The sequence below is a fragment of the Pseudopipra pipra genome, chromosome 1 (genome assembly GCF_036250125.1).
Source record: "Pseudopipra pipra isolate bDixPip1 chromosome 1, bDixPip1.hap1, whole genome shotgun sequence".
Taxonomy (NCBI): Eukaryota; Metazoa; Chordata; class Aves; order Passeriformes; family Pipridae; genus Pseudopipra; species Pseudopipra pipra.
In genome coordinates, this window is record NC_087549.1 from 27,478,058 (window position 1) to 27,500,406 (window position 22,349).

General features: G+C 38.7%; 1 protein-coding gene across 4 annotated transcripts; it reads left to right on the forward strand.

Moving 5' to 3' along the window:
* Positions 1 to 808: 808 nt before the first annotated feature.
* Positions 809 to 22,267, forward strand: LOC135411696 (ATPase family AAA domain-containing protein 2-like). Of its 4 annotated transcripts, none has more exons than XM_064649655.1 (18): positions 809 to 1,045; positions 3,128 to 3,176; positions 3,509 to 3,601; positions 4,623 to 4,701; positions 5,463 to 5,577; positions 5,794 to 5,909; positions 7,140 to 7,314; positions 7,952 to 8,040; positions 8,365 to 8,524; positions 9,895 to 9,985; positions 10,433 to 10,741; positions 12,536 to 12,638; positions 13,939 to 14,122; positions 15,653 to 15,838; positions 16,937 to 17,072; positions 17,303 to 17,361; positions 19,696 to 19,824; positions 21,771 to 22,267. In XM_064649655.1, exons 1-18 carry the CDS (start codon positions 824 to 826, stop codon positions 21,807 to 21,809), a joined length of 2,334 nt encoding a protein of 777 aa, XP_064505725.1. In that variant the 5' UTR covers positions 809 to 823; the 3' UTR covers positions 21,810 to 22,267. The 4 variants fall into 4 exon arrangements, with proteins under 4 accessions (XP_064505725.1, XP_064505734.1, XP_064505744.1 ...); XM_064649664.1 differs by lacking the exon at positions 809 to 1,045 and adding an exon at positions 2,085 to 2,126; XM_064649674.1 differs by lacking the exon at positions 809 to 1,045 and adding an exon at positions 2,085 to 2,126 and having other exon boundaries at positions 9,898 to 9,985.
* The last annotated feature ends 82 nt before the right edge of the window (positions 22,268 to 22,349 follow it).

Sequence of the window (22,349 nt, forward strand, 5' to 3'; positions counted from 1 at the left end):
AACAGGAAATGAAACATTTTTAAATTAGGAAGTTGGATAACCTGTATCCTACAGGTTTAAAGGCACTGTTGAAGAGTTTGACTGTTAATGTTGATTTTCAGTAGCTCTTACTACATGAGGGAAATTTCAGGAGTGCAAAAGAAAGGTAACATGCCAATATTTAAATAGAATAAAAGAAATAACCCAAGAAATTATAGACCTGTCAGTGTCACATAAATCCTTGGAAAAATAATGGAATAGATAATACGAAACTGAATTAAAAAAGAATTAAAAGCGAGTGGCAGAATTAATGCCAGTTCATTTGCGTTTTGGAAAATAATCCTATCAGGCCAGCTTCACATTATAGTTTCTGTAATATAGGTTGATTAAAGGATGAAGAAAATAAGATTTGGAGGTCCACCAAAGTTGCAGACTTAGACAAAGTAGTTACACCACTACAAATCAATCTGTTTTATTAGGCAAACTTTTAAGAAAGTAGGATTTTTCATCATCTTGCAAAGCTACTAAAATGAACCTTATTAGCAAGCTTATCTACGTAATATTGGCTAGGGACTTTCTACTTCTTTTGACAACAGAAAAAGGTATTGTTGTTTCTGGCAGCAAGACCTAAGTGTATTCACAGTGGTTAGGCTGAGACTTCCCTATGTGCTGCCACATATACAACAGGTCTTTATTGTAAGGGTGGTGAGGCACTGGAACAGGTTGCCTGGAGAAGTTGTGGATACCCCACCCCTACAAGGGTTTAAGGCCAGGTTGAATAGGTGTTTGAGCAACCTGGGCTAGTAAAAGGTGTCCCTGCCCATGGCAGGGGGGTTGGAATCAGATGATGTTTAAAGGTCTGTTCCAACCCAAATCATTCCATGATTCTGTGATTATGAAGTGCTGGGCTGCAGGTGCCCTCCACAGTAGAGTCCCACGAGGATTGGATGTGATTGAGCCTGGAACTTTGGTGAGGGGGTGTTGCCAAGCAACCTCGTGGAACCTCTGTAAACACTCCATTGCAGTTGGTAACACAGTATCCCTTCCTGTCATTCTGCCTGCATGGGTATGTCCTGTAATCATTATTAATGTATTGATTTATGTAAGGTGAGAGCCTTTGCACTTCACAGCCAAGCTCTTGAACATGAGGATTTTTTTTGAAACAAGTGCTTGTGGCTGTTTAAGACTTCCCTGTCAGAGTGTGTGCCAAAAGGTGGATTTGGCAGGTGCTTCACCTGTAAAGAATTTGGGCACAGCCAAAGCTTTAGTTGGCCACTAGTATCTTCATTTTGGGGTTGCCAGTTGCAGAGAGATCTTCATGTAGGAGCATCTTTGGTGTGTGGGCTGCTTCTTGTGAACAAAACCAATCTTTACGTTGTGACTTTCAGTAGATTTAACTTGTCCTTGAAGTGCCTTCATGTTTAATTAACTTTTCTCTCATGCTTACAAATAATTTTCTAATGCCCAGTCAAGTTAAGATACAGGGCGAAGTTGGATACAGTCAAAGTGAAGCAGCCCTAGTGTTTTTGTCTTTGTCTCCATGATTTAATTCTCTTTATGAAGCCCAAATTAACATTGTTTTCTGAAATGTTTGCAAAGTGTAACAGCAGTGAGATGCTTTTTCTAGCATATATAGTCATAGAAAATCAGCATGAGACCTTATTTCCAGTTAAGAGAAGAATAAGCAACCTGTTGTCTAAAGAAGCCTGTGAACTAAAAATGACTTAATGCAATCATGCAGACAAGTGCTATGAAAAACTTCCATAATTTCTTTCTAGTTTCTTCCTATGATCTTCAGAACTCATTTTTTTCCTGCTACATAGGATTTTTTTTTATTGTGTTTAGCAAGAGGGAAAAATAAACCTGAAAAGAGTGCATGTTTTTAAATGCTCAAACACTTTTTCTTAAATCTCGCTATAAAAAAGCCAACATTTGACCAAATTTTTAAGTAAGGTTGAAAAACTTGGCTAAGAGTCAGTGACTCTTATTTTGTGCACACTATATTGAAATGTCGCACTGATTATGTTTGTTAGTTTCAATGAGATTTTTTTGTACTTGCCTGTTGTTGCTCTTACCTGTCCACTTTGTATCTTAGTACTGCAGAAGCAGCATCACCAAAAATGGATGACAGAGAGAAGATGAGCAGGGTATTTCACACAGAGAAATTATTTAGTTGTAATTTTAATTTAGCTGAACAAACTTCTTCCAAAGCATGGAAAGCTATTTTTGCTCTCCAATTATAATTTAACTTCTTACAGTCATGCCACAGCTACACTCTAAGGGTGGGAGAAACATCTTCTTCAGAAGATATTTACTGATATGCTGCAATACGTCTTCCACTATGCTTTCTGAATTGCCTTACGACTTTTGAATGGACTCTGCTTACAAACAACAGTTTCAGGGCCTGGGTTTTCACTTCAAATCTTACTAAAAACTTAATTCACTGATACCTGATTTATCTGTGTTTTGTCTTGTGCCAGTCTTGCCTGTGAGCCCAAGTGGTCCTTTGTCCCAAATGGAACTCATGTTAAAAGCATAGACAGCAACCATATTCCCTCTATCTTAGTTTTGCTCTATTACATTTAGTCCACTGCCCTTTTGAATCACAGGTGCTTTAGTTTTTAAACATCTTCATAACCTTCTTTGATAGGGTTTTTTTGGTTGTTTGTTTTTTGGTTTTTTTGTGGTTTTGTTTGTTTGCTTGTTTGTGGTTTTTAGATCTGAATTCTTTCGTGGTTTAGTTTTTGTTTTGGGTGGGTTTTGTTTTTGGTTTTTCTTATGAAACCAGAATTGTCCATAGTACTTTGTATATCCTCTCCCAAATCCCAGGATGATTTTCTTTTGTCTGCTAGGAATTGCTTTGTCCCAGGTTCTACTAAACTCTTGGATTATTTACCTGGTATTAATTGATACACTCTATTTTGTATCTGGCTAGATGTAACTATAACATTTACTAAACCCTATTTTAGAGTAGTAATACTTGTTATTAATCTTGGTGCCAGAATGATATTCCTATTTTCTCCTCCCATGCCTTTATTTCATCTTTTGTCTATATAGAGTGCCTTGGTAATATTACTGTAAAAGCACCAAGTACGCCCACGGGTTTTTTGCATATTTGTGACTGATCTTTCTTGTTTCCTTTAATTAGGAAAGCCTCAATATGGGAAGAACTAACACAGAAAAAGCTGACAATCGAGGTATCATTGTAGGCTACTTCTATTTTAAAATTTTCTTGACTATATTCTAGTCGAAAGCCTTGTCTTAAACAATTGAGATGGGCTGAACTACTGGTTGTTTTTCATCTATTAGAAAAATCTATGTTGCTATTGACATTATAAGCCATGGGCTCTAGGGCTGTACTGTAGAAAACTCAGAACAGGTATTCAGAGAAAAAAAAATCCAGGTTTTTCCAAAACACTTACAAGGTAGAAGGTTGTGGACAGGTGGAAATGCATTTCATGTAGTGTGTTTTGAATATATTATCATTTGCAGCAGTACTTACACAGTTTAACATTGTGTTGATGTGCAGTGGTTTCATCAGGACATGAAGCAGAAGGTGTTGGTCAACGACGCTCCATTCGGCAGAGGAAAGCTGTTGAGCGCTATCAAGCTCCATTGGAAAGTAGGTGTGGGTGTGCTGGATTGTCGTTAGGATGGATGCCACTTCTCAGCTGGAAAGGGGAGAGAAAATAAGATGGAAGAGAACTTGTAGGTTGAGATAAGGCAGTTTACTAAAGCAAGTGTGCACAAGCAAAGAGGAAAAAAAGATTTTATTTCCTACATCCCATCAGCAGGCAATGTCTGGCCATTTCCCGGGAGGCAGGGCTTCAGCATGCGTAGCAGTTGCTCTGCAAGACAAACATTGTACATAAGGAATGCCTCACCTTCCTCTTCCTTTTCTTAGGTTTTATATCTGAGCTGATGCCATATGGTATGGAATACCCCTTTGGCTAATTTGGGTCAGCTGACCTAGCTGTGTCCCCTCCCAAGATCTTGCCCACCCCCAGCCTATTGATGAAGGGCCAAAATGTTGGACAGACAGTGCTGACGCTGTGGGAGGACTGCTCAGCAGCAGCCAAAACACTGGTGTGTTCTCAACACCTTTCCAGCTACCAATGAAAACCACAGCACTGTGAGGGCTGCTGTGGGGAAAATTAACCTCACCCAGCTAGACCCAATGCAGTATGTTACAGGCAGAGTTTCTCGTGGGACCTAATTTCTTGCATGGAAGTGAGGGGTTTTTTTCAGTGAAAATACATGCACACAACTTTTCTTTACATTTCTTACATTCATTCTGCCAGTAAATTTTATTAAATGTATGCATCCTGTGCACATTCAATTTTTTTTTTTTTGCATCCTTTTGGCATCCTTATTGTTGTTTTTCAGTTAAAAAAATTACCTATGTATCCTTTAAAGAATAGTAATTAAAGAAACTTGATAATCTTACTCTTGTGTTTTTCAGTTCTCCTTAAAAATCAGGTGTGCCTTTTTTCACTTTGATCAAACCACCCAATCTTCCCCTCCTTGAAACTTCCCCTGAACTTAGAGATGGGTGATACACATCCCGTTTTTTGCCTCTTTGACTATCCTGCTTCCTCTCAAACTTGTTTGTAACACTATTCTAAACTCTTTGCTTTCAACAGATCTAGGAAAACATAAGATAATTTTTTCCAGCTGTACTTCACCTGTCAGACAGAGAGATTCATGTAAAAGAACTAAAAGGTTGGTGGTGTATGGTTAGTTCTTTGTCAAGTGCTGTCAGTCACATGACTGAATAATGCTTTCAAGGGTTTTTGGACTGTGATAATTAGAGATTAATATAATTACAGATTATTGCCTTGATAGTCTGAAATTATAAAGAAAACAAACACTGAGGGGGAGGCCATCCTTTGCCATCAGATTTTATTTGAAAATGCAGCATTTCTGGTCACTGATAAGGTGTTGATGAGAGTTGTGGCTGAGACTGAGTAACCGAAATTAATTTGTTCTGGAATGGAAGCCCTAATGTCCCTCTGAAAATCTTAGACTACTTAATCTTTAGGCATGCAAATTATTTTCTTAAAACTGAAGATAATTTAATTAGAGGGAGAGCCTGTATGGAAGTTTCAATGATTTTTTTTTTTTTAATCACTCAAATAAAGATTCTGGTTTCTCTTTGGAATCAATTCATGTTTCTGTATGAAACTATCCTTAAACAAGAAAAATGCTAAATGAAATTCAAGATTATAAATTGCAATAGTAATATTTGTAAGTACTAAGAGTTGTTAAAAATAATTCACTTAGTTTAATGTCTGGAGTGACCATTTTCCTTTTTTTATTCATGGCTATTAACTGCAAAACAGTTGGAATGATAGATAGTTTAGATAGTTTATGCTCATTTATAAGGTCTTTTGCATTCGCTTGCTATGATTAGAAAATAAAAAATCTTCTATCTGCACTGTAATTTAGAAAGCACCTTTTTCTTACTTCTTAATTCAAATTAGATCTCTTTCGGTCAACTCTCGGAAAGACAACTTAAATGAAGTTCACAGAACCTCACATGAAAATCAAATTGGAACAAGTCTGGCTGGTGTTGAAAGAATGCAAATAGATAGTTCGGTAAGTATTTTTACTTCACTGTGTCGGTGAGACCTTTGCAGTATTTATGACAGTTTCCAGTAACGGGCCATCTACAACTTCCTTGGTTTACAGTTTTCTCTCAAGTGATTTGAAAATTGCAATGAACGTTTCCTTGGTGCTGACATCTAATTTCTGATAGGAAAGATTGCAGCTGTCTTTGACATATAAAATGTGTTCTGTTGGCTTCATCTTTAGGTACAATTTGATGGCGTGGGTGGTCATTCTGAACACATTTCATCTTTAAAAGAGATGATCATTTTGCCGTTGCTTTATGCTGATGCCTTTGAGAAAATGAAACTTAACCCTCCCAGGTAATAGGCACCATTTAAAATTGTAAGTTAGAATTGATCTATTTTCAGGAGAATCAACGTTTCCATGCCTCAAAATTTTCAGCAGTGCTGATGGGGATTTTTAGCACTAGTAAAAGTAATTTTTAAAAAAAACGATAGAATACAGCATATATGTAGGTTCAGAGATTTACTATGTGACGAGACTATTCTTTAAAAGTGTCTTGCCTTTGAAAGGTGGGGTTGGAGATTTTTTCTTTAGAGTCCTATGCACAAGCAGACTTGATTAGTTTGTAAGTAGAATAGAATTATCTACTGGTAGTCAACTGTAGTTTGTTTTTTGGAAGTCCCGTTCTCTCTCCCACCAACTCTTTTTTTTTCAAGTGCTCAAGTATCAGTTTTACAATTGATAGGACTTGCAACTAGGACCTTGCAGTGTTTGTTGTGTTTGGGCTAAAATATGAATATGTCCACTTGTTACACAGCTAAGTGAGTTCTGTGTTACAAAATGAAGTTATTAGAGACTTGTTAACTTCATATATTCTTGGTCAGCAGAATTCAGTCATGGTATACTGAAATAGGACTTTAAATTCTTTGCTTTCAGCAACTTTAAAAGTATTAAAAACATTGAAAAGAAAAATCTGTGTTTTGCTTCTTTATTTGTTGAAATTCTTTTTGAATCAGCAGTGCACTGGCTTTTCTAGTTGATGGGAATGCAGAAATACGGAATACCTTCTCCTCTTCCTGTATCACCAGCAAAGGGAGACCAAATCCAGTAACCTAATGCTTTTTAAGTCAGAAGTAAATGCTTTACTCTCAAATCTTGCCTTTTGTGAAAACAAGAATGAATATGCAGTGTATCATGGAAAAATGAACTGGTGATTCCTAAGTTAGCCCAGTCTCAGATTTTGTGTTGGAAGTTTGTTCTTGTTTGGCTGCACTGTGCTGTAACTGCCTCTGCTGGTTTGTCAGAAATTTTGGAAGCGTCCTTCTGGAATGCTACTTACTGTCTTTTCTCAAGGTTTTGTATGTCTGCATTATCCTCTTATTAATTTTGTTTGCTGCCTTATAGAATTGGGTAGGAATTGACTTTTGACTTTTTTCATACACTTCAGCTGTTACTGCTCTCTTATCCATCAAGCGTTTAGTTTAGGAGAGCAGTGTGTTTTAGGAATGGTGGTTGTAATAGGTACTTTTCCATGATGGTTTTTTCTTATGTGATTTTTTTTTTTTTTTTTTTTTTTCAAATTGCAGAGGCTGTCTGTTCTATGGTCCACCAGGGACTGGAAAGACACTGCTTGCTCGTGCACTTGCTAATGAATGTAGCAGAAGTGACAGGAAAGTAACCTTTTTTATGAGAAATGCTGCCGACTGCATGAGTAAATGGATAGGAGAATCTGAACAACAGCTTCGTTTAGTATTTGAGGAGGTAAGGTTGAAACGTGCCATATATTCCTTTTGAGTTGTAATTAATTTTCTGTGGTTGAGTAGAACTCATTCTTTTTCATGTTTTTCTCAGCTCCTTCCACTGAAGGTCCACTGGGATTGTCAGTGTTTCCTTTTTCAGTGGGGTTTTTAGGGGCTTGAAATCTTGAGATGTATTGGGAAAGATTAGTAAAGCAAGTAAGAAAATCACTACCATCACCACCCTCAAAAAAACCCCCACCATAATTCACAACCCAAACAGTCACAGAAAAGGTTTTAAGAAGTAAGAGATGGTTGCTTTAGATCAGAGGGAAAAAGATGCAAGCTGAAAGTATGTTCATTTAAATTGGTAATGGAAGGTTGCTTCCAGAACCTGTAACTGAATTAAGTCCTGTATCTGTTCTTGGTGGTTGCCAAATAGCTGTAAAAACTACTGGTATGATTCATTTCCTGGGTTGACATAGGCTGCTGTCTTCTGTTACTCATGCCACTTTACTCAGTTAGCTCAATTATTAGGGATCCCTGATGCTAGTCTGAAAAATCTAGTTCCAGTGCCTTTCCAATCACAATTTTTTTAATGCATTTTCTCTTTCAAATAGTGTTGTTTTCCTGATGTCAATATTCTTGCATTTTCACTGCAGGCCTACCAGATGCGACCTTCAATTATTTTCTTTGATGAGATCGATGCTCTTGCTCCCACACGGTCCAGTAAACAAGACCAAGTTCATAGGTAGGACATGTTTTGTGTCTCCATAAAAGCTGCTTGATCTTTGTGAAAGGAAGACCGCAACCGATTTAACTTGATGTGACACATTCATTTATCCTGAAAACTAGTGCTACTGAATTTCAGATGATTTTTAAACAACAACAAGCAAAAACAATTTGCTAAGATTTATATCAACACAAGTTCTGTGTTATGTCTTGAAACAAGTATTTTCCTGATCAGCATCTCATCAATAATGGGTTGTCCTTTTGGAGGGATCAATTAAGAAAGTTATGTGGAACTGAAGAAAATTTACTAAACTGGTGAATAAAAATTATATATTTCTGTTAGCTCTGTTGTGGGGACACTTCTGACACTTATGGATGGCTTAGCCAGCAGAGGAGAGGTTGTGGTTATTGGAGCCACCAACAGACTGGATTCTATAGATCCTGCTTTACGAAGACCGGGACGCTTTGAACGAGAATTCCGTTTCAGCTTACCAAACGAAGAGGTCAGGACTTTGACTCAATGCTAATGCTTATGTGTCAAACTCCACACCCCTGTAACAAGGCAACATCGTGGAGCAGTGCAAGTCTCCATCAGTAGAGTACAGCCTGGACAAGAGAGGGCTGTCTGGAGAGATTGCATTGCATTGTGGAGGGCACACTTGGTACTGAATACATAGGAATAATGTGATTTCAACAAGTAGTTTTGGTTTCACTGTGACCAGCAAAGAAAACGGCATGCTGCTAGTCATCAAAATGTTTAAGAAAGAATGAATGTATTAATTAGTTTTAAAGTGCTGCTGTAGCATCTTGAAGGTGAAAGAAATGGTGTGCACACAAGAATTCCTTTTTGGTAGCAAAAACTTTGATCAAGGCTGATGCTGGAGCGAATTAAGTATGTTGGATCTGACATTCTTACTGGTACTTATTAACAGGGACTTGGACTAAGATGTGAAGCACGTTGCAGAGGTGCAGGGCTTGGGGAGCTTCTAGTTCAATGGCAATAGCTAAACAATGAAGAAATTCGTTTTATAGCAACCAAAAAATATCGTGGTGGGGATGGGGTGGGAGGGAGACCCTGGTTTTGTAGTTTTTCTCTGGCTATCACTGATATTAGCACTTTTTGGAAAAAGGATAAAAGGGATATTGGACTGAGAGCTAGTAGAAGTGCACTAAGCAGTGCATTAGCACAAACATTTGTATCCAGTTTTTATCTGCCCTCAGGAACAGAAGACAAGGTGCCATGAAACAGATCTTATACACAATTGTCTACTGTGGAAGAATATTAGAAATCTGCCATAATTAATCGGTGTATCAGGAAATACTTCAATGAAAGTCTTGCTAAAATGAGAGATGAGGATAGGTGATGCTTGACATTTTCTGGATGAGTGACAGTGGTTTCAGTCATACTTTTTGTTCTTGGTAGTAACTAGCAATCTGAAATGGAGTGCTAGGACTGTTTTCCTTGAATGAAGTAGCAGAAAAGCAAATTTAGTGAACTAATGAAATCATCACCATGAAATTTTGCTAAATTTGAGAGAATTTTCTTTGATGCGAAATCTCCATTTGCAGATAGAGCTTTTAGTATATTTTTTTCTTTATTAGGTCTCACGCTTGTGAAAACTGACTTTTTATGGAAGATGTACATGCCTTTTAACTCACTGCATCCCCCAGCAAGAGTTTAATATAACAGTTTGAGAATTATTAAATTTCCTGCTTGAAGAAGCAATGAGAGCATTAATAACTGACCTTTAAAATAGGTGGAGAAGCAGATAAGAAAAGTTTTTGTATTAGTCTGAGGGTTTGGGAGTTCTGTGTTGTGGTTGTTTTTTCAAGAGAAAACTTAGGGCAAACTAAAATGCAACCATTTTACTAGCAGGAGAGACAAGAGATTTTCAAAATTCACACACGAGGCTGGAAGAAGCCATCAGACAACTTACTTGAAGAGCTGGCTGAGAAATGTGTGGGTGAGTTTGAAAACAGTGCTGGTCCTTTTCCCCTGGGCAGCTTTTCAGCCTATCTTCTCCCAGCCTGTAGGGCTGCATGGGGTTGTTGTGACCGAAGTACAGGACCCAGCACTTTGCCTTATTGAACCTCATACAATTGGCCTCAGCCCATTGACGCAGTCTGTTCAAATCTGTCTGCAGAGCCTTTCTGCCCTCCAGCAGATCAACACTCCCACCCAATGTAGTGTTGTCCATGTTCTTACTGAGTGTGCATTCAATCCTCTCATCCAGATCATCAGTAAAGATATTAAAAAGTACTGGCCTCAATACTGAGCATTGGGGAGCACCACTAGTGACTGGCAACTGGATGTAGCATCATTCACCAACACACTTGGCCTGGCCACACAGACAGTTTTTAACCTATATATATATATAGACATAATATTTGATTCTTGTTTTGTTTACTAGGATATTGTGGTGCTGATATTAAGGCCTTATGTGCTGAAGCTGGCCTCTGTGCTTTGCGCCGCTGTTATCCTCAGATACATGAAAGTGACAAGAGACTGAGGATAGATGCCACTTCGATTGAAGTAACAGCAAAGGATTTTGCCATGGCCATGCAGAAGATTGTTCCAACTTCACAGAGAGCTGGAGCTTCACCTGTACGAGCACTACCACCTATTTCAAAGCCGCTGTTAGAAAACACTCTGGAAAGAACTTTACAAGCCTTGCAGAGAGCATTTCCCCATGCAGAACTTGCACTGAAGAAGGACCAAGGTATAACAATAACATCTACTTGTTTAAAATTCTGCCAATGCACATACACAAACCTCTCAGCCATAATGACAGTACAATCTTATACTTTGCATGTGCACAGTACAGGAAGGGAGCTGTGAGTGACTAGAAATATGCTGTAGACAACTATGCATTCTCCACTGGAGCCCCCCATTTCTAACAATAACTAACATCACATTTACCATTTCAGAGATGGATCTAAGGTTTCATGTATGAGGCACCTCTGTCCAAATCATAGAATCATAGAATCATAGAATCATAGAATGGTCTGTGTTGGAAGGGACCTTAAATATTATCTAGTTCCAACCCCTCTGCCATGGGCAGGGATACCTTTTATACCAGGTTACTTGGAGCTTCATTCAGCCTGGCCTTGAACACTTACAGAGATGAGATCCATTTTGGGCAACCTGTTACAGTGCCTCTCCACCCTAACAGCGAAGAATTTTTCCTAATATCTAATCTAAATCTACTTCCTTTCAGTTTGAAGCCATTCCCCTTGTCCTGCCATTACATGCTCTTGTGAGAAGTCTCTCTCCATCTTTCTTGTAGGCTCTCTTCAGGTACTGAAAAGCCAAAATTAGATCATCCTTAAGCCTTTTCCATGCTTAACAAACCCAATTCTCCCAGCCTTTCCTCCCAGGAGAGGTACTTCATCCCTCTAATCATCTTAGTGGCCCTCCTCTGGACTTGCTTCAACAGGTCAATGTCCTTCCTGTGCTGGGGAGCCAAGAACTTGATGCAATACTCCAGGTGGGGTCTCACCTGAGAAAAGTAGAGGGGCAGAATCACCTCGCTTGACCTGCTGGCTGTGCTGCTTTTGATGCAGCCCAGAACACATTTGGCTTTCTGGGCTGCAAACACAGATTGCTGGCTGATGTCCAGCCTCTCATCCACCAGCACCCCCAAGTTCTTGGCAGGGCTGCTCATGATCAGTTCATCCCCCCAGCCTGTATCAACACCTGAGATCCCCTCAACCCAGGTGCAGCACCTTGCACTTGGTCTTATTAAACCTCATGAGGTTCTCATGGGCTCACTTCTAAATCTTATCCAAGTCCATCTCGATGGCATCCCATCCTTCAGATGTGTCAACAGTACCACTCAGCTTGGTGTCATCTGCAAATTTACTGAGGCTGCACTTGATCCCTTCATCTATGTTAATTATGAAGATACTAAAAAGCACTAGTCCCAGTACAGACCCCTGAGGGATACCACTTGTCACTGATGTCCATTGAGACTCTGAGCCATTGACCCCTACCTTCTGGATGGGAACATCCAACCACTTTTTTATCCATCTAACAGTCCACTCATTAAATCCATCTGTCTCCAATATAGAGAGAAGAAGATTGTGTGGAATTATGTCAAAAGCTTTACAGAAATCCAGATAAATGACATCTGATGTCATTGACCTCATTTACTGATGTAATAACTAATGTAGTAAATAAATGCTTAAGTGAAGGGAGAAGAGTTTTTCTGGTGTCTAAGAACTGCAGAAGTTGTTCCTGATTATCTTTATTCTAAGGAAAAAATCTCCCAAGTTTTTATCAACAGAGGGATAATACCTGATGCAAATCATGGAACATAGGACAGTTTTGTATAGACTTATGCAATCCCCTTTGATCTGTGGTAGCATGAAATCTTCAGAAAATGGCATCCAAATGACAAAATACAAGAGAAGTGGTTTCCAGTACTGATTTCAAAGGTGTATTAATGCAAGAGTGATATATGAACTATTCAGGAAAGTTAATAAACTTCTCCTGTCTTTAAATGCTATTTTAGGAAATGGTGTGATTGACAATGAAGAATCACCATCAGTTTCTGGAAAGATGCCAACTCATAAAATTTCTGGTAGAAAAAAGGCAGAATTCCACACTTTTAGCAGGTACATGTCCCCTTTAGCATGCACAAATGTCCCCTTTATGGTTACATTTTTGAGATGGCTGGATCTAAACTGTTCTGGTGTGAGGGATGCTAGATGGAGTTAAGGATGTGTGTGTGGATAATCTATTTGCAAGAAGTAAGAGTGAAGATCCGAATGGCCCAAACCTCTTTCCCTAAGTTGAAGTGGTCCACAGATTATAAGAACATGTTGATTTAATGCATAGTATTCCTTGAAAGACTCTAGACCCCCAAAATGTGCACTCTGTCCTTTTAGCTTAAAAAAACCCTATGGACTTGTGTAGCCATCTTTTGCCCTTCTACCTTCCAAGATTGTTGAACCAGTAGCAAATTATGTATCAGAAACAAAATTGAGAAATGGTTTGTTAAAACACTGTGAGAAAAAATTAAATGACATCTGCATTTTGTGCCTTTACCCTACTGAGTTTTTGTTATTCTTTTGATCTTTTAATTGCGAAAGTCACATAAGCCAACAGGTGAAAAAATAGATTATTGTCAGTTATTTTTCTCCCTTTCTATTGCTGTGCTATCCAGAAAATGTGACCTGCTGAATCTGGTTAGGTCTCTAGGATCCTTGACTTCCACAAGTAAAGGTATAACAGTATCGTGGTGGAAAAACACAAATACCTCTTCACAAGTGTGTTTCTTGCTCACAAGGTTAGATTACTAGGAAATTAATATACAAGTCAATGATGAATGAATAAAATGAACATAAATTTTATATGTAGTGTAGTGCTGTAATTTAACCAATCGAAACGTACTTCTTCAGATACAGCTAGCCTGTTTCAGTGCCAACATCAATTTTTTTTCTTAGAAATGTTGTTTTGCTCCTTCCAACCACCTCCAGAATCTATGGCAAAATTTAGCTAAACTTGACAGCTGTAGAGATCTCACAGTTACTTACTGTCAAAACATGCTGAAAATGATTCTGCATGGGCAGTGAAGAGGCCCAGACTGGTTTGTGCTGAGAGAGTTCTTATTCTGCCCTGTATCAGGTTACTGACCAGTTGTTGTGTTTGTATTTGGTTGGATCGTCCCCCTGTGGGATTTATGAGCTGTTACTTAACGCGGCCAAAGGAATAGCAGACATGCTAGGGACTGGCAGGACTTCTTACCTGAGGAATGGTACCAGTTACTGAGAAAATAGGCTTTGATAGGCTTCCTGATCACAGACCAGCATATGGTGGAACATGGAGAGCATTTACAAAAAAGGAAGTGTATGGGAAAAAACTTGTGCCTCACCATCACTCATTTTTAAACTTGTTTTCTTCTTATTGTTGTAGCAATCCTCCTTACCAGCCAACATCTTTCAGGCCACGGTTCTTAATAGTTGAAGAGCCAGGATCTGGGCAAGCTTTTGATTTGGCATCTGCAGTAATACATGCCCTGGAAAAGTTTCCAGCTTATACACTAGACCTAATGACTTTGTTTGTTAGCAGCACATCACAGGAAGAAACATGTTCACAGGTATCTTTTTACTCATTAATCTCATAGGATTTGTGAACTGTATATATATAGTGAAGTGAGAAAAATTCACTGTTAATGGAAGTGGCTTGATTTGAATGTGCTGTTATGTTTACCTCTGTCTGAAAAATCCCCTTTTCTTGTAGATGGAATGATACTGAATAAGGATGTTTATACATAGCCATGTTTTCCATTTGAAATGAAACGGGGAGGATATTGTTAGCAGCTTGGGAAGATGGGAGATACTGCTAATAAACCCCTCTTTGCGGCAAGAAATCCTGCTGGTCTTGGTGGGATCCAGAAAGTTGTTTTTGTTGTTTCTTAAGTCTCTGTGATCCCTGTAGATAGTTCTGCATCAGCCTGATGGTGTGTCATGCACTTTTTGTAGCCTTCTTTTTTATTATATTTGTAGGCAGCTAAGGTTTTGGGGAAAAGAAGGGTTTGGTTTTTTACATATACAGCTTGTACTGCTGTGGTACATGCAATAAAAGTGTTAAAATTCATGGAACACTTAAATTTGTAAACTGGTGTGTTTTCCTTAACTAAAAAAAAATTAAATATAAGCTTATTAGTGCTGTTTTAATTTTCTATCTTTAGGCAGGAAATTGATTTCATTGTTTGGCATCACTGTATTCAGATATTTTAACCTTTAGTAGTAGCATTTGAGTTCTGTACAAGTCAGGAAGAACACATTATATGACGTGATTCTCATTTGTCACGTAGGAGGAACAATTCCTTTTTTGTCATGGTTGCATCTGTGGTCATAAAACTCCCCTGTGTAGTCACTGCCTGGATACACCAAGTGCACTTCCCATTTTTTGACAGGAACTCCCTAAATATTGCTAATCTGAAAGGGTGCCCAGAGAAATTTGCCATGTAAAAGGACTGTTGCCAGTTCCCTCATGCAGTACATTCAGGTCCTCTTCTGTGATTGAGGTGCCATGATCTTCCAAGGCACGTCATCTGGTCTGGTGGATCCTTTGGTAATGAGAGGCTGTGAGTGATTCATCTCTTCAGGCAGACTAAGGACTGGTCAGTTCTTGTAAAATATGCTTGAAATTATGAATCGTAACCAGGGTTCTTTTATCTTCTCAGCCCTCATCTTTTCACATAGATATTTGTTTTTTCAGACTGTGCTCTGGTCTGACTTGAGTATGTGCCCACTCTGAATTGAAAATGGTGCAGTTACAGTTGTGTAGCAACTTATCCAGGCCATCTAGCTGAAAGGTTAGTCTTGTTTTTTCAGGCACACCATCACATCGGCTGAATTCTGAGACTCTTTAGGAACTCTTACACCTAAGAAATTTTGAAATCAGGCAGAGATTTAGGTCTGTTTCTGTCTCTGTAGCAATGCCCATATTTTAGTCAAAGTGAAAATTTTACCTTATTGTTAAGGAGTTGTTCATTTATTGGTTTCTCTTGATGTCTTTGTTTATGCATTCTTATTTCATAGGATAGTTCAACTGATATGTAGTTATTTAGTTATCTGCTCTACATGATGTAGTTTTCTTATCCAAGCTTTCATTTTACCAGTTGATACGAGAAGCTCAAAGAACAGCACCAAGCATCATTTATATCCCAGAAATCCCTTGGTGGTGGGAGGCTGTTGGACCTACACTGCAAGCTGGTTTTACAGGACTACTGAATTACATTCCATGCTTTACTCCAGTTTTGCTTCTTGCAACATCTGATGTGCAACATGAAGATCTCCCAGAAGAGGTATTTCTGTCAATACTTTTCTTCCTTTATTACTCAGTTTCTTGTTAAATTATAACTCTGTGAAAACCTTGGAGTACTGTACTGCTCTTAAGCAAATTCATACTGTTATTACTGAGGCACCAGAACCCAGTCTCTTAAAATTGGCTTAGACAAAGAGATATGGAAAGCATTTGTCTAAAGTGTTTTCTGAGTAAAGAGATTGACTTTGACCCAACTTTTTCTTGCTTCTCACTCATGCTTATCTGACAGATGTATAGACTTACTTCAGACAATCATTTCAGTGGCTTCAAGATGGTTAGGTGTGTCCTTAGTGTGCTTGAAAGGTAGCTAGGAAAAAGACTGGTTTTTTTGATAACATTTTTACCAAAAACATGAAAGGTACTTTTACGGAAGAAGGATGGTGATCACACTGTTACTGATAGAATGTAATTTCAAATATAAATTATTTAATGAAAAATACAATTTCTTTCTTCATCTAGATGAAAACTTGACAAATTAAAAAGTTAGGGTCCAGCTTCTGTTTAGGTAACTTGGAAATCAATTTTTAGTTGTATTCCTTAAAAAAATTCATTAAGAGGATGTGCTGAGCTTTCTAGACATCTGAGAGTGTGCATTAAAGGAAGGTGTTCAAAATGTGAATATACTGCTCTGATTATTTTGTCTCAGTAACGGAAGATTTACAATGCTAATAGACACATTCTAAATTAAAAAAAAACAAACCTCCACCTTAACAAAAAGTTGGCACTTGTCTGCTGAGCCTTGCCTCTGTAGCTGCCATAAGAATTCAAGTTAAAGGACAGCAAAGTAGGTAAATATAAAATAAGCAGCCTTAGGGGTGATGAATGTCGCCCCTTCCTCATTGGCTTATCATACATTTTTTTCATGAAACTTAAACTCTAGAGGGTTCCTTAGAGAAGGTATTTTAATTTGTGCTGCTATGAAAATCTAGGTTTTTAAGGCCAAAAAGTTAAATTAACATAGCTTGTCTTATTCAGATGAGTATTTAGCTTGATTTACAAAGGTACTCATCTTTTTGGAATAGAAAAAAAATATTTGTGTGGCCTTACATCTGAAATGTCTTTTCCTCTCATGCTCTAGATAAAAGCATTGTTTGATAATAATCGTGAAGAAGTTTTCAAAATCCCGAGGCCTACCTGTGCTGAAAGAAGAGGGTTTTTTGAGGATTTGATCATGAAGCAAGCTGCTGAACCTCCTGCATCAAAAACCAATGCAGGTAAGGATATTCTACACATAAAACTTTGCTACTGTAAGTTAATAGCTACTACAGTATTTGCTTTGGTGGTAATTTTCTATCAATCATTTTTCTGTGTTTTCTCTGTTATTACAGAGAGGTACTTTATATACAGTACTCTGTATATACAGTACCTTCACTGATACTGTATTCCAGATAAAGAGAAATCTTGATTTGAGAAATCTTGACTTAAGAAATCTGTGTCATTCCAGATTCACGGGTACACCGTGTGACTCATGCGAGATGTTCTCAGGTGGATGAGGAACTGCGAGTATGTGACAGGAAAGCAATGAAAATTCAGGCACAGGGAGTGTTTACTCTGAGCTCAGAATAAGTCTAATTTCAATTTTGCTAATACTGACACAAGACAGTGTCAGTTTTCTTGTTACCTGTGTAGTTGTAAATTAAGTTGTTTGCTAACCAATGCAATTTCAAGCAATTTATGGGAGGGATGTACAGCTTGTGAAATAATTCAACATGCAATTGTTGTTTCCACAGCTGTTCTAGACTGCTACTCTTGCTTTCGGTGAATTATATTTTAGGAGACAGGGTTCTCTTCCTAATTTTTAATGTAAAAGGGCGTGTTAAATTTTAAGATAGCCCACTGACAATCTCCTTGTGCTATTGGTTATTAATGTCTTAGCAGTTTTTACGATATATTAGGAGGATGTTGTTTTGTTTTGCTGTTTGCATGCTTTCACTTATTAGGAAATGGAAAAGGACCTTGATTTTTAGCAGTCATGGCTTTAAACCTGAAGATAGCAGGTTGACTTTAAGCTCATCCTGGTTAAAATATTAATACCTGCTTTTCCCAAATTCTTTCAAAATCCAGAGTTAGAGTTTTGCATTCACACAGTTATAGTGTCATAAGTTATTCCAGTTCCCTATAGGAGAGAAGTTGTTATCCTAGATTAGAGTTGGGGAAAGGGTCAAAATTGGGCCTAGATGCAGGGGGTAAAAGAGATTTATTTGCATGAACTGGAGAAGGTAGAAGAAGAACCTGGTCTTCAGGGGATATTGTTGTGACAGAAATGTGGGAAATTGCTACACTGAAGTACTGGAGGTTGGTCAAAGCAGATGCTGCTGCTGTTTACCTGCCTGAGAAAGGGAGTATTATTTGGATGTTTCTTCTGCATGAAGAGAATGTGACCAGAGTGGAATCCCCTTTGCTGAAGAGGCTTGTCCACATAATTTCTGTCACATTTTTAAGCTGTGACTTAATTTTTAGAGGTGAAAGTATCTTTTTAAGGCTGGTGTCCTAAATAAGCAAATTTCAGGTGGTTTTCTTGTTCGTGTCTGCCTGTGTATGGAGAGAAGCCACATATGTTTTTCCAAACTCAGGCTGCTAACAGCATGTGCTCTGAAGTTATTGCCCACTGGGGAAATCATGTGGTAGAGCCCTTACAGATGTTTCAGCTTATATGTATTTTTCAGCTGTGAGGAGAGAGCTACAATCATGAAACATTTCTTTTTAAAAAACTTGTTTAATTAACATGGGTGCCACTGGAACTTGCTGCTTGTACCAGAGAAGTTCTTTGGAACTCACCTGCAGTTAAGAAGCTGGATGAACCTCCAAAATATAGCTTCTTGGTTTTGTATGGGGTGGGGATTTTGATTATTTGTTCGGTTGGTTGCTTTGGTTGCTGGGGTTTTTTTTTGTTTATTTGCTTGGTAATAGGCGTAAAACTTGATGAAATAGAAGAGCATACAGTTACCTATGTGGCAGCAATTAGAAATAGTATCACATGCGATGTTGGCCACACATCTCTGTCATGCCCTACCTTTTGTGTCTGCAGCAGCTGAAAGCATGCTGCGTGGGTTTTGTGTGTCTTATCTCACATCTGACATGAGAGGAATGCTCAGATCTTGTGCTAGCTGATCTGAGGGAGGCTGAGTTCGTGGTAAGTGGTTGTGAGGCAGTAATATTTTCATTTGTTGAGGTTGCTGTCTTAAGCTACATCTTCACAGCCTCACACAACACAGAGCTACTGTACAGCCCCAGCAGTGCTGCTGCTAGCATGTTAGTGTTGCTTTCTCAGAGATTATCACATTCACATCTTTGGTAACAGAAAGGACTGTGTGAGAGATTGGTAATTTGCTACAGGGAGTCTCTCTGCTAGTCTCTTGAGTTGAAAGGTAGGAGCTAACTGATGTTAGGCACAGTACACATTCAGCTAATGTGTAAAGGTGGGCACCTAAGGATGCTTCCATTTCTGACTGACACAGCTGTATCTGGAAGATCTGTAGCCAGGCTTCCAAAGACACATTTTCCAGGGCCCTGTATGACATTCTAATGAAATGCAATTGTGGCTTTGCTGTGGCAGCTACTCTATGACAAACTGGATTGTGTTGTTCCCTGCTGTTCTGAAGGCAGTTAATTGTCAGTTATGATTGTTGATATCATAGAATGATGAGTAAAAAAGTATTGTCTGAACTTTAAGCCTTCCTTTTCTCTGAAGTGTGAAAAATTAACCCATTTTCTCAAGTTAAATCTTGTCAGATATTTAATCAGTTCTCTGAAGTGCCACTTTTCTTTAACAATATAAGAAAGTAGGACATATTTTGTGCTATTCGAAACTGTAATTTCCACTTTTTTTTTCTTCAGCAAGTGTTGGATTCTATTGTTGAGGCAACTGAAAGCGTCAGTATATCGAGCATGGAAAAACTATATTCTATCCTTAGCCTGTGCATTTACCGGCATCGAGATGATGCCGACAAAACTGAATTAGTGACGGTAAGTTTTTTTGTTATATAACACTTTCTGTCACACACTGTTATGTGCGTGCGTCTATTATGCCTATGTATGTGTGCACTGCGAACATAGCACTTATTTAGCATTACTCTTTACTGCTTAGTTGCCTGTGTTACAAGACTTTTTCATTTTAGTCTGGAAGACATTTATCTATATTGCAAAATCATAGTTTGTATTTGGCATAATTCACAGAATATGCTGAGTTGGAAGAGACTCACAGGGATCATCAAGTTCAACTCTTGGCCCTGCACAGGACCATCCCCAAGTCACATCATGTGCCTGATAGTGTTGTCCAAACACCTCTTGAACTCAGACAGGCTTGGTGCTGTGATCACTTTCTTTGGGGAGCCTGTTCCAGTGCCCAATCACCCTCTGTATGAAGAACCTTATTCTAATATCCACCCTAACACAACTTCCCTGACACAACTTCAGGCCACTCCGTTGGGTTCTGTCACTGCTTACCACAGAGAAGAGAGCAGTGTCTACCCCTCCTCTCCCTCTCATGGGGAAGTTGTAGAGTGTGATGAGGTCTCCTCTAAGTCTCCTCTTCTCCAGACTAAACAGACCAAATGAGCTCAGCTGCTCCTCATAAGGCTTCCCCTCAAGGCCCTTCACCATCTTCGTTGCCCTCCTTTGGACACACTCTAATAGCTTTATATTGCTGGCAGTTCCAGCAGGAATAGGCTTGAAGACAATGGGGCCACCCCCACAGGCCTCTCAAAGCAGTCGATCCCACTATGCCTTCTCCAGAACCTTTTCAGGGATGGAAGGCTGAGAAAGGAGGGTTCTTTTCTCAGTCTGCCACTTCCTCTTTCTTCCCTTGTAGGCAGTCACACATGGTAACACTTGTGTAGTAGTCATTTCATTCTTGAAAACAAATTAAGTATGAAATATTACAAGAATTTGAGACTTTAGTCTCACTATACTTTCTCTTTAACTCACACAGCTCAAGCATCTTTAATTTTACATGTGGGGAGCTTTCTGCCTATGATGGTTTGATGCCACTGAGTCCAACTCTTTAATCTCTTCCTCTAAGAGAGGTTTTCTGAGTTGTCATAACTTGGCAGAAATCTTTCATGGGTACCCATGGCCCCAGTAAGGCATTCTCAGTACTGAGTTGATTTAGACAGGTTGGATAGTCTGTCTTCAGCTTCCTGGAATCCATTTGTCTTTCAGATGCTTGTGCCTGAGAATAGATAAAATTCTTTATGCCTCTCACTCTGCCTTGAAAAAAAGAGGCAGCCTCTTCTTTTTTAGCCCTGATCATCTCGATCTCTTCTTCAATGTCTGATAAAGAGTTAGAATGGATGGTCTGTTCTGACTGTGAAGTACTGAGAATTATTTGGATTCAGGGAGGCCATTCCTGAAAAATGCACCCTTCTCTCATCTAGCATACTGATGTGTTTTGGAACAGGAAGGGATTTGTTTATGTTATATCAGGGCTTGTCAGCTTTTGTGACTGGACCTGATTTCTTTGTTTGATTTCTTTTACCTTAAGCTTAAATCAAAAAATATCTCCTATTCAGAGTGGCTGTGCAAGTCAGTCAGAAGCAATCTCTACTGTATGAAGAGAGAGACTTTAACAAGTACTCAAATACTGTTCAGAGTGCAGAACAGAACAGCTCCAGCTTTCAGTTGTGGCTCTTCAGGAACTATCTTCTTTCTCATTGTTCAAAGTACCGTTGATAGAGATCCATTTCCCTTGATACAGATCCCTGCAGTCTCTCTAGCCTACTCTCTATTTTGGGTGCCTAAGGATGAGTTTGAATCTAATGGGTCTAGAAAGATGTTGGGATGGTGGTAGCACATTGGCTAAATATTACTAACAACTGTATGTATGTACAGATTCTTGATTCTTTGATGAAGAAGTAAACAGAGTTACCAAGCTTATATTCAAACTGAATATAATTTGTCTTTTTTTTTATTAGGAAATGAAGAAAGAAATTGCAGCCCTCAGTTGGCTGTGATACTTGACTTCAGCATACTTGACATACTGTAATGTTCATATATGGCTCCCAAATAGATAAGTTGTGTTTATCATGTCTCAGTAATTGTAGCAGGTAGAGAAAAAAGAATAGAAGAAAGAAAACTTTAAGCACGTAACTGAAACCAGACATAACAGAACCAGCGACACTTGGTAAAACGACTAAGGTAACACCAGATTATAAGGAACAAAACAAGGCTATCTTGTGAAACTAAGTAAGGGTAATTCTGACAGTAGGAGACCGTGCCCACTGGTTCAAGAAAGGAAGACACCATCTGAAGTAAGAAGGGCACTAGCTCAAAAGAAGATTGAGCATGTGGGCATGTGAAGTGACAGAATCATTTAACCAACAGAAGACTAATTAATAAGAGGACTATGGAATTTGGAGCCAATGAACATTAGTGTATTGCTAAGAATAGTGAAATGTTGCGATACTCAGTATGCTGGCTTTGTGGATTATTTCTGCAAATAAATCAAATACCTCGACTCTGTGTGTGGATCGGCTTCTTGCACACTGGATGAA

Coding starts and splice junctions, on each gene's coding strand:
- LOC135411696 (XM_064649655.1), top strand. CDS start 824: ATGATGTTTAAAGGTCTGTTCCAACCCAAATCATTCCATGATTCTGTG. Junction 1,046..3,127: donor CTGTCATTCTGCCTGCATGG/GTATGTCCTGTA, acceptor TCCTTTAATTAG/GAAAGCCTCAATATGGGAAG. Junction 3,177..3,508: donor AGAAAAAGCTGACAATCGAG/GTATCATTGTAG, acceptor GTTGATGTGCAG/TGGTTTCATCAGGACATGAA.